Source organism: Puma concolor, chromosome F2 (assembly GCF_028749965.1).
Source record: "Puma concolor isolate L17-30 chromosome F2, mPumCon1.1.hap2, whole genome shotgun sequence".
NCBI lineage: Eukaryota > Metazoa > Chordata > Mammalia > Carnivora > Felidae > Puma > Puma concolor.
The window spans coordinates 76,970,729-76,985,532 of NC_141684.1; the positions used below are offsets into that span (position 1 = coordinate 76,970,729).

General features: G+C 38.6%; 1 protein-coding gene across 1 annotated transcript in view; it reads right to left on the minus strand.

Moving 5' to 3' along the window:
* Positions 1 to 14,804, minus strand: part of LOC147572125 (uncharacterized) — a 58,103-nt gene that overhangs the window by 20,397 nt on the left and 22,902 nt on the right. Inside the window, exons 2-4 of the mRNA XM_086695924.1 lie at positions 13,318 to 13,421; positions 11,365 to 11,541; positions 8,102 to 8,314 (exon numbers count right to left, since the gene is read on the minus strand). Of these exons, the coding sequence (XP_086552050.1) occupies positions 8,102 to 8,314; positions 11,365 to 11,541; positions 13,318 to 13,421 (494 nt within the window). The remainder of the gene's footprint in view (positions 1 to 8,101; positions 8,315 to 11,364; positions 11,542 to 13,317; positions 13,422 to 14,804) is intronic.

Genomic DNA, 14,804 nt, shown 5'->3' on the forward strand with positions numbered 1-14,804 from the left:
ATGAGGATGTGGAAAAAGGGCAAACACTTTTTCACAGTTGGTGGGAATGCAAACTGGTGCAGCCACTCTGGAAAACAGTATGGAGGTTCCTCAAAAAACTAAAAATAGAACTACCCTACAACCCAGCAAGTGCACTACTAGGTATTTATTCAAAAGACACAAAAATGCTACTTCACAGGGGCACACAGGCCCCAATGTTTATAGCAGCACTAGCAACAATAGCCAAATTATGGAAAAAGCCCAAATGCCCATCAACTGACGAACAGATCAAGAAGATGTAGTATACGGAGTATTACTTGGAAATCAAAAAGAATGAAACCTTGCCATTTGCAACCATGTATGGAACTAGAGTGTGTTATGCTAAGCAAAATAAGTCAGAGAAAAAGAGATATCATATAATTGCACTCATATGTGGAATTTAAGAAACAAAACAGATGACCATACGAGAAGGGAAGGAAAAATAAGATAAAAACAGATGGGGAGGCAAACCATAAGAGACTCCTAAATACAGAGAACAAACTGAGGGTTGCTGGAGGGGAAGTGGGTGCAGGGGTGGGCTAAATGGGTGACAGGCATTAAGGAGGACACTTGCTGGGGTGAGCAGGGGGGGTTAAATGTAAGTGATGAATCACTGAATTCTATTCCTGAAACCATTACTACACTATCTGTTAACTAACTTGGATTTAAATTTTAAAAATAAATAAATAAATAATCTCATTAGAGTGAGCAGGAAAAAAAAAAATCTCTGTTTTATCCCTAACCCAAATACAAACGTATTAATGGAATGCAGATAGGAAATAAAAGAAACTACGTGGGTTCTGGATGTAAAAGGGTCCTGTTGTATTTTGTGTGTCTTCCTACATATCCACAACATATACCAACGGGACAAAGTCTTGTTAGAGTGTTGATGCTCTGACGGCCGCTGCAACAGCACGTGATGTGCCTTTGCCTCTATCTGGTTTCTTTCTAGAAGGACACTTCCTACTCATCACCCCCAAGTGATATTTTAACTTCTTATTCATTACTGAGCACCTACCAAATGTCAAACCTTGTTGAAGAGTTTGGGGTATTTTAATAAACGAAGCAAATAAGAATCTCTTCCTTATGGTGCCCACATTCTACAAATTAATATACATTCTATACATTGTACTATTATTAATGGTTCTCATCAGCTTTCTCTTTTCCAGGATGACTCACTCAACAATTTATTCTTGTCTTGAAGTCTGTTGCTAGTGAGGGGAAGAAAATCTTTGTTGCTGTCCTCAAGCCCCTCTGTGTATGTATTCTTGAAATCTCTTTCATGCTATAAACATCAAAACTAATGCATAGACTATGGTCTATAATAAACAGCAAAATGTAAGATCGTTTTCTGGAAAATTCAAACAAAATAGCTAATCTTACAATTTTAATAAAATTCTTCAAAATTTTTTGATTAAGTAAAAACATAACTTCAATTCCCAGTTTCCAGTTCTGCATGTAAGAAGCTTAGAAGTTACTACTCTGTCTTAACAAATAAAAAGCTAAACAGATTGAAAAATCACCAACTCCTTTTAGAACCGTCAGAGGAGTGAGGATACAGGTAATTGCTGCCCCCAAGAGTAGAGAGACAGACAGCCAAATACAGGGAGTCACAGCTTACCAGAGCAAAGACTCAAAAGCAGGAACTAATGAGGAAACCATGCCTGGGTAGGAAAACTTGAACTATAATTGATGAATTGCTCAATTGAGCCTCAGTGAGGACAAGTCTCAGAGTTAAAACTCCAAGGAATTCCAGTCAGAAACAGGCCCCTGTACTTTGTGACTTTATCTCCAAGATCTCAACCAGGGTCCTACAGTGAATATCAAAGAATTCCCTTGTGCTTCTGTCAGGGGGAGGGAAAAAAGAACCATTTTTAAATACACATACCACTTTGTTCTTCTTAACAAGAACTGCCCACGGGAAAAACCCACTTAATTATAGCCTCAACTTTTGGGGTGTTATCAGACCCTTAATGACCTGGGGAAAGGGAAATATCCAACTTCCGCCCACTCTACCTATCCCAGAACTGAGAAGCACTTGTTAAGTTCATATTCTAGGGACATAGGCTCACTAAATCATATGATCTATTATCATCTACATAAAACTAAGTCTTTTACTGAATTTTATACTTTTCAATCCACTGCTCTAGCATTGTGTACCCAGCCCAGCCCATTTGTACATCTATACCACTTCTTAAAAATATGAATTATCTTTAACTTTGTAGTTATGTACATCTAAAGGAAAGAGGCAAAATTAAATAAATTTGCCATGAGAGAATCTGCCCCAGTTTCTGCAAACGAAATTCTTGCCCATGAACAAGGATCCTCCTAGTGTGGGTGTATCCATGTGTGTACGTGTCTTTTGTTTGTATCCTGTTTAGTTTATTTTTCCTCCAACTCTTAACATCTCTTTTTCCTTTACACTGATTCTAGGTGATGAATTCCACCCATGTTTTGAGGCTTGTTTTCTTCTCTGTTTCTTTATTTTTTTTAATATTTACTTTTAAGAGAGAGAGACAGAGAGACAGAGAGCATGAGCGGGGGAGGGGCAGAGAGACAGGGAGACACAGAATCGGAAGCAGGCTCCAGGCTCTGGGCTGTCAGCACAGAGCCCGATGCGGGGCTCGAACTCACAAACCATGAGATCCTGACCTGAGCCGAGATAGGATGCTTAACCGACTGAGCCAGCCAGGCGCATTAATAGCATTACAAATGTCCCTAGTGAAATGCATGTTTGTTGCTAACTTGAATCTTCACCACATCAGGTGATTTATTCCTACAGCATAAAAATTTCATAGTAACAGAAACATTTATTATAGAATCAGCATCATACTTGATGATAAGTATGTCTGCCTATAAGAAATGTTTTCGGGGTGCCTGGGTGGCTCAGTCGGTTGAGCTTCCAACCCTGGATTTTGGCTCAGGTCCTGATCCCAGGATCGTGGGATCCACCCTTGTGTTAGGCTCTGCACTGAACATGCAGCCTGTTTAAGATTCTCTCTGACCCTCTATGCCCCCCCACCTCTCTCTCTCTAAAATAAAAGAAAAAAAAAAGAAATGTTCTCAAATATACAATGGCAGATACATTGGAAACATTAATGCTCTTATTCAATTCCATTTATACAATGAACATTTGTTGACTAGCTACTAGGACCGAGGCACTATTAGGTTTTTAAGGTATAATATGAGTATGTGTTACCATTTACCTTTGAGTTCATTTTAAGCCCCTTTGGAGGCTGTGAGCATGCCTTACAACAGCCTCTAAATACATGCAAAGGAGAATAATTAAGATGATTATTACCATTCTGTTTTCAAGAGTAATGTCATTGCAGCCTAATGATTTCTGGTCAGATACAGTAAAAGTGAAAAATAATATGCCTGATTCTTATGCATTAATACAGTACCTTATGAGCAAAAAAGCTATCCATTTTGACTAAAAAGATCTATTTACCAAAATTTTAGATGAAGAATTTTAGTCAGACAACCACATCAATGAGTCACTAAATAAGTTATAAAGAGAACACTATGATGGGAACAGCAGAAAGTAAAATACAAATGCTGAAAGTTCTGGGGAGGCTCTTCTCCACAAAAGTTCCAAAGTAAAGTTTAAACATCAATGTTGTTTAAATGGTAAACACATAGGGGCGCCTGGGTGGCTCAGTCGGTTGGGCGTCCGACTTCGGCTCAGGTCACGATCTCGCGGTATGTGAGTTCGAGCCCCGCGTCGGGCTCTGTGCTGACAGCTCAGAGCCTGGAGCCTGTTTCAGATTCTGTGTCTCCCTCTCTCTCTGACCCTCCCCCGTTCATGCTCTGTCTCTCTCTGTCTCAAAAATAAATAAATGTTAAAAAAAAAATTTTTTTTTAAATAAAAAATAAACGGTAAACACCATCACATAGTAGCCTGAGTTCTCCAACCTTCAGTTGTTTACATGAGGCTGGTATACACAAACAAATAGACACGTGGGATCCACAGGAGGAGCCCTCACTAACCCTGATGTCCCCTGACAGTGTTGGTGGGGGGAGACCATAGCCAAGGGGCCAATCCCAGTGAAAAGCTAGAATAGGATTGATCTAGACTGTGCCTGATGGATAAAAGACTTAAATTTAGAATAGAAACTCTTCAATCCTGGCCAATCTTTTAGTAACTACCTAAAGGGAGTGATTCATTCATTTACATAGATCAGTTTGGGGTAAGACCTGCTATTGTTGTTTTCTTATCTTATTATTTGTCTTGCTATATGAGTTTAGGGGTAAAAGGATGTCATTACAAATATAAGACAGTTAGTCCAGCCTCTGCTACACAAGAGACACTCAAAAATATTAGTCTTTCTCCTTTCTGCTTTCTTTGCTGATCCTGTTACAATTATCAGGAAGTTCACCTTTGGCAAGAATAGTGGCACATTTTTCTAGTATTTACATAGCATCCAGGAGCCTGTGGCTTCATGGAAAGTCTCTTTAAAATTTCAAATCTTTTGGGGCACTTGGGTGGCTCAGTCGGTTAAGCATCCAACTTTGGCTCAGGTCATGATCTTGCGGTCTGTGAGTTCAAGCCCCGCATCAGGCTCTGTGCTGACAGCTCGGAGCTTGGAACCTGCTTATAATTCTGTGTCTCCCTCTCTCTCTGCCCCTCCCTCGCTCATGCTCTGTCTCTCTTGCTCTCAAAAATAAATAAAACATTAAAAAAAATTTCTTTTTAATTTCAAATCTTTTAACAATAACTTTCCAATGCAATAATTTTTCCAAGAATAAGCTTGAAATTTCCTACAGGAACACCAGGAAGGTAAAGACCTCTACCACATGTTTGAGCTTTGATTTTAGGAGACAAGTGAACAAGAGTAACAGATCTGTAAGTTTGTCAAAGGTTAGGAAGACTCCAAAATCTTACCTTAACTGGAGATTTTTACCAATGTTTAAAAAAAAGAAAACAGTAACGAGATTTCCTCTGCAGCCTTCAAGGGTTACACACACCTCACCCTTTGTGTGCTAGTAGTGCTGGGGGAGCAGTGTTTGAGATTGAGCTGGTACACACTGGGAGAGCCATGCTTGTTTTTTAAACATTGAAATACTTCCATTTGAGATGGTAACCAGCCGTGGTCTGAGACCCTAGTTCCTCCTGGTGCGCTGGCTGTTCCAGCAGGAGACAGTCTCTGGAGGTCCTGGCCCACTGCTGGGATTGGGGGCAGGGGGCAGGGACTAGAGCCTAGCAGAAGGGACGGCACCCTGAGCAGGGACTAGATCCTAGCAGAAGGGACGGCACCCTGATAACACGGCCAGCAGTGCCTCACCCCCATCGTGGACCCCCAAGGCTCCTTTGCTCCCTGCTCTTCCTTCCAGACCCCCTCCCCCTTACTAGTTTCTTTTCCATCTACCTCCTGCTTCACAGGCATGTGTGGTCTCACAGGAACACGACCTAAGAGGAAGGTCCTTAAACCTCCGGTCAAATGACATGCAATCAAGGTATCATTCCCAAAACGCCTAGAGAATCTCTGTGTTATGCTCTATTATGGGCCAAATTTCTTCTTTTAATGTTCTAACTATCAAATTCCATGTAATCAAACCAATTATGTTCCTTCACCTTTGTCAATATATCTCACTGGGTTCCCCACTTTGGCTCTGTCCAAGCCAAACAAAACAAATGCCTCTGTTTTTTTCAAGTTAGGAAAGATCTTTAAGAAGAAGGGACACTTGGATTTGAAACCCGAACACATGATTGCCTGCCTCAGTTCTAAAGTACATAGGAAATTCTGAACTTAGCTTTTTATCCTGAGAAGTCTATCAGGAAGGGAAAAGAAAGCACAGGCTGAAAGGACACGATTTTAGATTCACTCACTCACCTAAGCTGTCAACAAGATGGGTTCTAGGAAAACTGCTAAAGAAGGAAACTTTATTTTTGCATTGGGAATCACCTCCCCTCTATGTATATGGACCCTGTTCTCCTCATGGGAGTCATTCCAGCTCTCCCATCTTGGTATCATGAATCCTCCCAAAAAAGGGGGGGGCTTAGAAGGTAACCTGACCTAGACTGATTCTTGGCTCTGACACCAGCTGCTGGGCTCTGGGAAAGTTGTGTAGCCAGGCTCACATTCAGCTTCTTCATCGGAAGAATGAGCATGCCAACAGTTTCTCTGTGACAGAATACTTCTACATATTAATCTGTAAGTTTCTGCCCGTCTGCCTGTGCTCACCAAATTCTTTCACCTGAATACCCAGGACTTCTTCCAGTTCCCTCAGCCTCATCACATAGAGATGAGTCACTCAGCACAAACAAGAAGAACAAGAAGAAAACAACAGTAAGTACTTAATGTAGGGCAGAAAAATTCAAGATTCTGCTACACTCTTGCAGAGGAAATGTGCTCACGTGCAGGGACAAGAGAAGCAGCATACTGGGAAAGAGGGGGAAGAGACAGGGCTCACACAGACTGGAGAGGGAGGAATGGGAGAACCATGAAAACCACCATCCAACTTGAGTATGACACAACAGCTAAATGGAAGGTGACTGACAGATGAGCTATCCCCTCGGTTGATATCTAGAGAAGACACAAATTTCCAATGTTGGTTCATCTACTTTAAAGTGACATTTATCTTTGCCACCACAAACTCTCCCCAGAGATTTAAAAACACACATACCCCAAAACATGTGTCATGCAGTGATACATATCTGTCTCATGGTTCTGAACACTCCCATGAGCCCCCAAAGCAAAGACTCGTATACTTTGTGGATGCTGGTGATACGAAAGGAAAGCTACCTCCTGATGTTCCTCCAGTAGGATGGCTGAGCATTAGACGAAATCATACTCTCAGTCTGGCCATAGTAGTAATGTTACCTGTTTCGGTTTCTTTTTTTTAAGTTTATTTATTTATTTTGAGAGAGAAACAGAGAGAGAGCGCACATGCACAAGTGGAGGAGGGGCACAGAGAAAAGGAGAGAGAGAATCCCAAGAAGGCTCTGCATTGTCAATGCAGAGCCCAACGTACGGCTCAAACCCACGAACCATGAGGTCATGACCTGAGTCTAAATCAAGAGTCAGACACTCAACCAAATGAGCCACCCAGGTGCCCCAAAAGTAACGTTACCTGTTTTTAATCTTAATTGGTTCACTTACCAGTTTGCCATAGCATGGCACCATGGATTCTTCTGTGAAATTTCACAGTGTTCTTGTGAGTCAATCAAGGATACTAATTAAATATGTGCATGCATGTGCTTTTCTCTTTGCACTCTGAACACCAGTGCAGCTCACCAGACACAGACTTGCCAGTCTGCAGCAGAGACAGGGGCCCAGACAATGATGAATAGTCTAAGCCTTCCTCCTTCTCACCCGCAGAAGCTCATGCAAACACTACCATATAACTGATGCCATACTGGTAAGGAGAAAAGGGAGAGGAAGCACCCCTGGGTTTATCTTAAAGATGCAATTTAAACTAAATTGTTTCAAAAAAGAACAGAGGAACAAAGCATTAGCAGTCAAGTTAAATGTGTAAACTTACATGACCCTCAACCCATAGAAGAATTATGATATATGAAAGGTGTTATGTTAGTTGCCTTCTATGCCCCCTCCTAAGTCAGGATGTTAAAGAAGATCCCCTAATATTTAGACTTTAAAATTACTTCCTTACTCAAAGTGCAGGGTTTCCATTGGTGGAAATTCAGGCACCAAAAGAAGCAGTAGGGAAATATTGTTGAGCTGGGACTTTCTGGAGCCTTGGTTCTCAATGTATGGTTTATAGAGCAACATCATCAACAACAGCTGAGAGCTTATTAGAAACACAGACACACAGGTCCCACCACAGTTTATCTGAATTAGAATGTGCTTTACGATACAATTCCCAGGTGATTTGTGTGCACATTACATTTCAGAAGCAATGTCTAAAGGGTCAGACAGAATCCCTCTCTAATCATATAAAGCATGTGGCTGCCCTCCCAACTTTTCAATAAGTCAAGAGGACCACCATATATAACATCCTATTTCTAAAACGTTTATGGTTTAAAGCTAAAAAAACAAAATACTCAGAAAGAGCCATTCTCATATCTATCATTGGCAAACGTATTAAACATTCACTGAGAAAAATACAAGCATATGCTTACTGTTCCATCACACTGGCCATCCTTAATCCTCAGATACATCCCTGCATTTTTCACACTTTCAAACATGCAAATACCAGAGCTGATTTTATGCACTTTCCAGTAGGATTTCTCAGACTGGCTTCCCACTCCAGTGCAGCTCCCATCAGGCTGGAGACACAGGGCTTGGCACAGACTCGTAGCAAGTAGGACCACAGCACTGTTCAGGAACACGCCCTTCAGGATGACATACAGAACAGAAGGCAGTAAATAACAAGCTCATGTTTTGCTAAAAGAAGATGGCAAGAGAGCCCATTCTTTTACAGAAGTTATAGTGATCAGAATCTTACCAGAAACTTGTTGGCTAAAAATGAGCAAAATAAGGAATAATTTAACTACTATGCAAAACTATACAAAATTAAGGGAGGTTCTCTGACTGGCTCATTATAATATACAACAATTATTATTCATTGAGAATAAAGGATCAGTATTTAATGCTACAGAGATTTAAAAAAGATAAAAAACCACAAATACTTCTCTTAAGAAATTTATAATCAATATAAACAAATAATTATAATATTAATACAAAGCAGAATAAAAACAGTGTACTACAAGTGTACCTGAATTATAGGATGCACCTTATTAGGTGCATATTAGGTCAATGTACATATGTAGGAATGAATGAATAAAAAGAGATATCAAATACAACTAAAGTATTTTTAAGTAAATCCTAGGCAACCAATAACTTAAGAAGATGTAAAAAAATCTTGAAAGTGTATTAGAATACACTAATACTGTGCAGAAATAGATAAAATACATAAACACACAAGTCACTGAGGACAAAATACAAATGGCAAATAAACATTAAAAAAAAAAGGCAGTTCACCCTAGCTTATTAGTCTAAAAATTGTCAAAAGTTTGTTTTTGTTTTGTTTTTTTTTATTTTTTTTTATTTTTTTTTTTTAATTTTTTTTTTTCAACGTTTATTTATTTTTGGGACAGAGAGAGACAGAGCATGAATGGGGGAGGGGCAGAGAGAGAGGGAGACACAGAATCGGAAACAGGCTCCAGGCCCTGAGCCATCAGCCCAGAGCCTGACGCGGGGCTCGAACTCACGGACCGCGAGATCGTGACCTGGCTGAAGTCGGACGCTTAACCGACAGCGCCACCCAGGCGCCCCCAAAAGTTTTTTTAAAGACCATACTCAACACCAAGTTCAACAAGATGGATCCTCTCCTACACTGCAAAAGGAATTGGGTAGTAAAGAAATTAAGGAAAAAAAGAAACAAACAAAAACAGACTCTTAAATACAGAGAACAAACCAGTGGTTGCCAGAGGAGTGGGGGATGGGAGAATGGGTGAAATAGATAAAGGGAATTAAAAGCACACTTTCTCTGATGAGCACTGAGAAATGTATAGAATTGTTGAATCATTATATTGCACACCTGAAACTCATGTAACACTGTATGTTAATTATATTTCAATTAAAAAAGAGAAAGAAATTAACTTTGCTCACACAGGTCTGGCCTTTGCCTTTGGATTCTGAAAGGAATTTCTAAACCTTTGGATTGCTATGCTTGATAGGAGTTATTTTGTTTGCTTGATGGTCTTGAACCAGTCACATAGTAAAAATCTGAATTAGGGTGGCAGTTTTGAGTCACAAGATGTCAGCTGACCTCCTCTGAGGCTGGAGACTGAGATCAGCAACATGGACTCTTTGTATGATTGAACCCCAATCAAGACTGCACACCAAGGCTCATGGGAGCTTTCTGAATGGCAATACTCCACGCATATTGTCACATATCAATGCTGAGAAACAAATGCTGTCCTCACTCTAAAGGGAGAGGACAACTAGAAGTTGCACCATTTGGTACTTTCTATGTGTCTCTTCCCTTTGATGATTTTAACCTGTATCCTTTGTCTGTAATAAACCATAACCATGAGTATGACAACTTCCAGTGAGTTCTGAGCTATTTTACTAAATTATCAAAACTTGATAGTGGTCTCAAGGACCCTGGAACTCTGAAGTGTGTGTCAGATGTGAGGGTAGTCATATGAGCTGTCCCCTTTTAAACTTCACCGTTGGTTTAATGTTCACAGGATTTAAAATTAGTACATTTCTGGAAAGAAAGTTGGCAGTATGTTCCCATAGTCTTAAAGGCTTCATATTCTGACCCTTAAATTCAATTTCAAATCATTTAAGCTAAGCAAATAACCAAATATGTGAAAGTATGTCAAAGTATATTTTGCAGTAACATATGCAGAGGTGGTAAAATGAAGAGATTAAGATTAAACACCCAGGGGCATGTGGATGGCTCAGACAGTTAAGTGCCCAACTCTTGGTTTCGGTCAGGTCATGATCTTACCTTTCAAGGGTTTGAGCCCCACATCAAACTCTGCACTGAGAGTGGGAGCTGCATGGGATTCTCTCTCTCTCTGCCCTTTTCCTGTTCTCTCTCTCTCTCTCTCTCTCTCTCTCAAAAATAAATAAACTTAAAAAAATTAAAAATCCAATGATAGAGAGAGATTGATACATAAACATATACATCTACCTTATGTTTGGGTATAAAAATCATGTTGTTTTGGGAAAAATAATATTGTCATGAAGTGTTTATTATATAGTAAGCATAAAAAGTTTTGAAGACAAATTGACTTTGATTTGAATCACGATCCACCATTTATCCACTAGTTATGCTACACTAGTCAGATTTTAGCTTCTCGGAAAATCTTTTCTTCTATTTAAAATACAAATAATAGTATCTGTCACTATTTTTAGGATGATTAAATATAATTTTGTACGTGGTAAAGCTCTCAGTAAAGTGCTTGGCATAAAATAGGCAAAATGGTAGGTATTGTTTTATTATGATAACAATAATATTTTTAAGATAAACTCAGAAGCACATACTATAAAGAAAGAAGCATAAAATGATCACACATATACAACACTCAAAGAGTGTAAATATTCTAATTGTTAGAAAAGTTAAATATATACATTTGATTCCCAAATGTAAGAGTCTCTAAATTTGTACTAAGAATTCCCACATTTATGGTTTTCACCTACAAATTCAATTGAATAAAGGATGTCACTCCTATCAGTTCCAGTGCTGCTAAAGCTATGATCCCTATTGCCTTCCACAGTCTGGGTAAACAGAATGGCAATAGGCATCAATGCCACCTAGTGGGAAAGAGATCTGACTACTCCATTCTGACTCCAGAGCTTTCCTCAATAGAGCGAAATAAAGTAGGTATTTAGCAATATAAACTTTAATGACTTTCCACCATTTTACCTTGACAAAAACCACAAATTCTTTTGAAAGGTCTGCGTAGCCTGCTGAGGATTCAGCAGCTATTTTGCCATGACGATCAAAAATAACCGTTTGACCAGGAACCAATGCTGACTCAAGAAGTGCACAACGGTTGGGCTGATAAAGCACTCGCAGCTCAGTGCAGGCTCCACCACCAGCCTAAAAGAAAAAGAAACAAACAAGCAAGCAAACTCTGAATTAGCAATAGAAAACAATTAGATTTGAAATGTTTGCACATTCTATGTATGTACAGGTCTATTCCCCTCTATAGACTCCTCATATTATCTATCACATGCTTTTGTCATTGAATTGTTTTGATTTTCCAGCCTGATTTCCAGGGTCTTATTCCAAGAACTTTCTGTTGATTTCTCAGAACTCATGGAAGAGTACCAGGTAACAACAAAAAAAACTTCAGCAGCAGGAGAATGTAATGAGTTACTGTATTCTGTTGTTTATTTTTCATTTCTTCATTTGTGTTCTCCTAACTCAAGACTCTTTTGGACCAAAAGCTGAAATTAACAGGCACGCATTATCAGGTTTTGTTTACAAAAAAATTAAGCAAATCGAGGAGGTTATGCTACAGGGGAACATTCCTGGCTCAAACTACTATTTGAGATTTTACCCCATTTCCCCTCAGTGCCTTGGGGAGGCATTGGGCCTGAAAAGGAAGGACACATGGGTGTCCTTGAAAGGCTTGGCCCATGGCACTCACTAAAGCTACCAAACTCAGCAAAGTGCTCTTGTGTAAGTATGGTAGGTAAGCAACAGGGCTATTCATCTCCGAGAAGCCATGTGATGTTTGATGAGTACATCAGCAGTTACTGGTGTGGACTGAAGCCAAAAGGGCTGTTACTGGATATTCCCAGACCCCCATACCAGGAAAAGTCTTGTGTGTAACAAGATGAGTCTCGTCGTAACTAAGATGGAAACTCTCACCAACCTAATGGGTTAGGGGCTTGGAAGTAAATTTAATTTGAGTTTAGAAAAATAAATTTCTCAAACTCTTGATCTAATTAAGTAGATTTCATACTTACTACATTATTTATAAGCACTTACTATGACCAGGATCTGTGCTGAGCAGAACATGCTACAAAGTACAGCACAGGATGACGTGCTAAGTCCAGAGCAGAGGAGAAAAGACTTTGTAAAGAAAATTTGACGGATTATCATTTAGCCTGAATTGCAAGCCTACAAATTATATACGTTTTTTTCAATAATTATTATTTTTCCTTAAGTTAAATAACACGCCACGAGTCAAAAATCATGTAATATTATATAGCATTACATGAAAAGCTGTAGCATGAGTGCTAGAGTCAGAATGCCAGTGTTCAATTCCTGCTTCCACATTTACTGCCTATGTGACCTTGAGCCACTCACTTCATCCTCCTACACATTAGGTTCCTCTTCTGTTAAACAGGGATAATAACGGATTCTCTCACAGGGCAGATATAAAGATTAAGCATTATAACACATATTAAACATTTTACAACAGTGCATGACAGCTATCCTATGCGGTCTCATTTTTCAAAATAAATAACATACATATATTTTTTAAAACAGCTTTATATATTAAAAGCTACTTTTCAAACCTAAACTAAGCAATAGAAAGCATCCTTAGGTGACGTTATTAGTATTTCTTCCCCAATAATATGCTCCTTGAAGGGACCTTTGAGAAATCAGATCGTCCCCTCTTGGAGGCTTATTAATACTTTGAATGTTATCAAAAAAGTGGTCTAGTTTTCTTCTCTAAATTTTAATTGCTGAAATTAGGACCATTTATGCAACAGAATATCAAAAGTTAGTTAGACAAAACAGAATAATGAACAGGGTGAAAGGGAAAGCCAAAGGAAATACAATTTGATAATCTTATAAAAATAAATTACATATGGATACAACACTATTGATAAACAGCAAATAAATAAAATCACTACACACCATTCCAGTGACAGTGCTGTTGTCAACAGCAAGAGAAAGATGCCTGATTACATGACTCTGGAAAATGCACATATTTCCTTTGTTGAAAATAACATCAAAGAGACCTGGAAAACATTTTAGGTATTAGCAAGTAGTAATTCATGCTTTTAAAGTATTTTTTCTTATTCAATTATACACTGAAACCTCCTGATAAGACATTTTATGATACCTCTCAGTTAAATATTTTTAATTAGTCAAAAGACAGAATGCCACTAACCTTTGATTGTCTACAAGTTGCTTGGCAATTTGGTGGAATTTCCATGGAAAATCCCTAATGCCTTTCCATGTTAATCAGTAAGCCCTGATACAACCCCAAAGAATAACACCTGACAGAACTGATTCCAGGAAGATAAATTATCCTGGTGCAAAAAAAAAAAAAAAATCCATTCCATAAATCTCAGGGACTTGAGGTAAAATAAAATAACACATTATAATATAATAATGCATTACAAATACATATGACTTGAGGTGACTGCTTTGTAGGATTACGATGATTAAGATAATGGCATCATATATCTGGTTGTTTTCAGTTTTCAATATACTGTTTTTTTAAGTAGGCTTCACACCCAGTACAGAGCCCAATGTGGGGCTTGAACTCATGACCCCAAGATCAAGACCTGAGCTGAGATCAAGAGTCAGATGCTCAACTGACTGAGCCACCCAGGCACCCCAGGTTCTCAATATACTTTTATATACCTTTTTATCTTAAAATGTATGCTTCTTCAAGGCATGAATTTTTGTCTACTCTGTATACATCCACATAACTGCACTTAGAACAGTGTGTAGAACATAGTAATTTCTCAAGAAATATTCTTTAGTCAATTAAATCATATATATATATACACACACACATATGCATATATATGTATGTGTGTGTGTGTGTGTGTATAAGTATATATTAACAGATCCAGAAAGAAACTGACAGACTACAATAATGTAAGGAACTTTAACACCTGACTTATAACAATGAATATATCTAAACAAAGAAATCAATAAGGAAACACTGACTTTAAACAATATGTTAAACTAGATGGACTTAAAAGACATACACAGAACATTCTATTCAAGATCAGCAGAATACATATTCTTCTCAAGTGTACATGAAACATCCTCTAGGGCAGATCATATGTTAGGCCAAAAATAAGTCTCAGTAAATTCAAGAATATCAAAATCATATCAAGAATCTTCTCTGACTACAATGATATAAAACTAAGAAACCAAGTACAAGAAGAAAACAGAAATCCACAAAAATGTGATGATTAAAGAACATGTGGGTCACCTGGGTGGCTCAGTCAGTTAAGCGACTGACTCTTGATTTCAGCTCATGTCATTCATGATCTCATGGTTCTCATGATCTCATGATCTCATACACTGTATGCTAACTAACTGGAATTTAAATAATTTTTTTTAAAAAAAGAGGGAAGATCATAGCAGTGCAGGCCTAAATC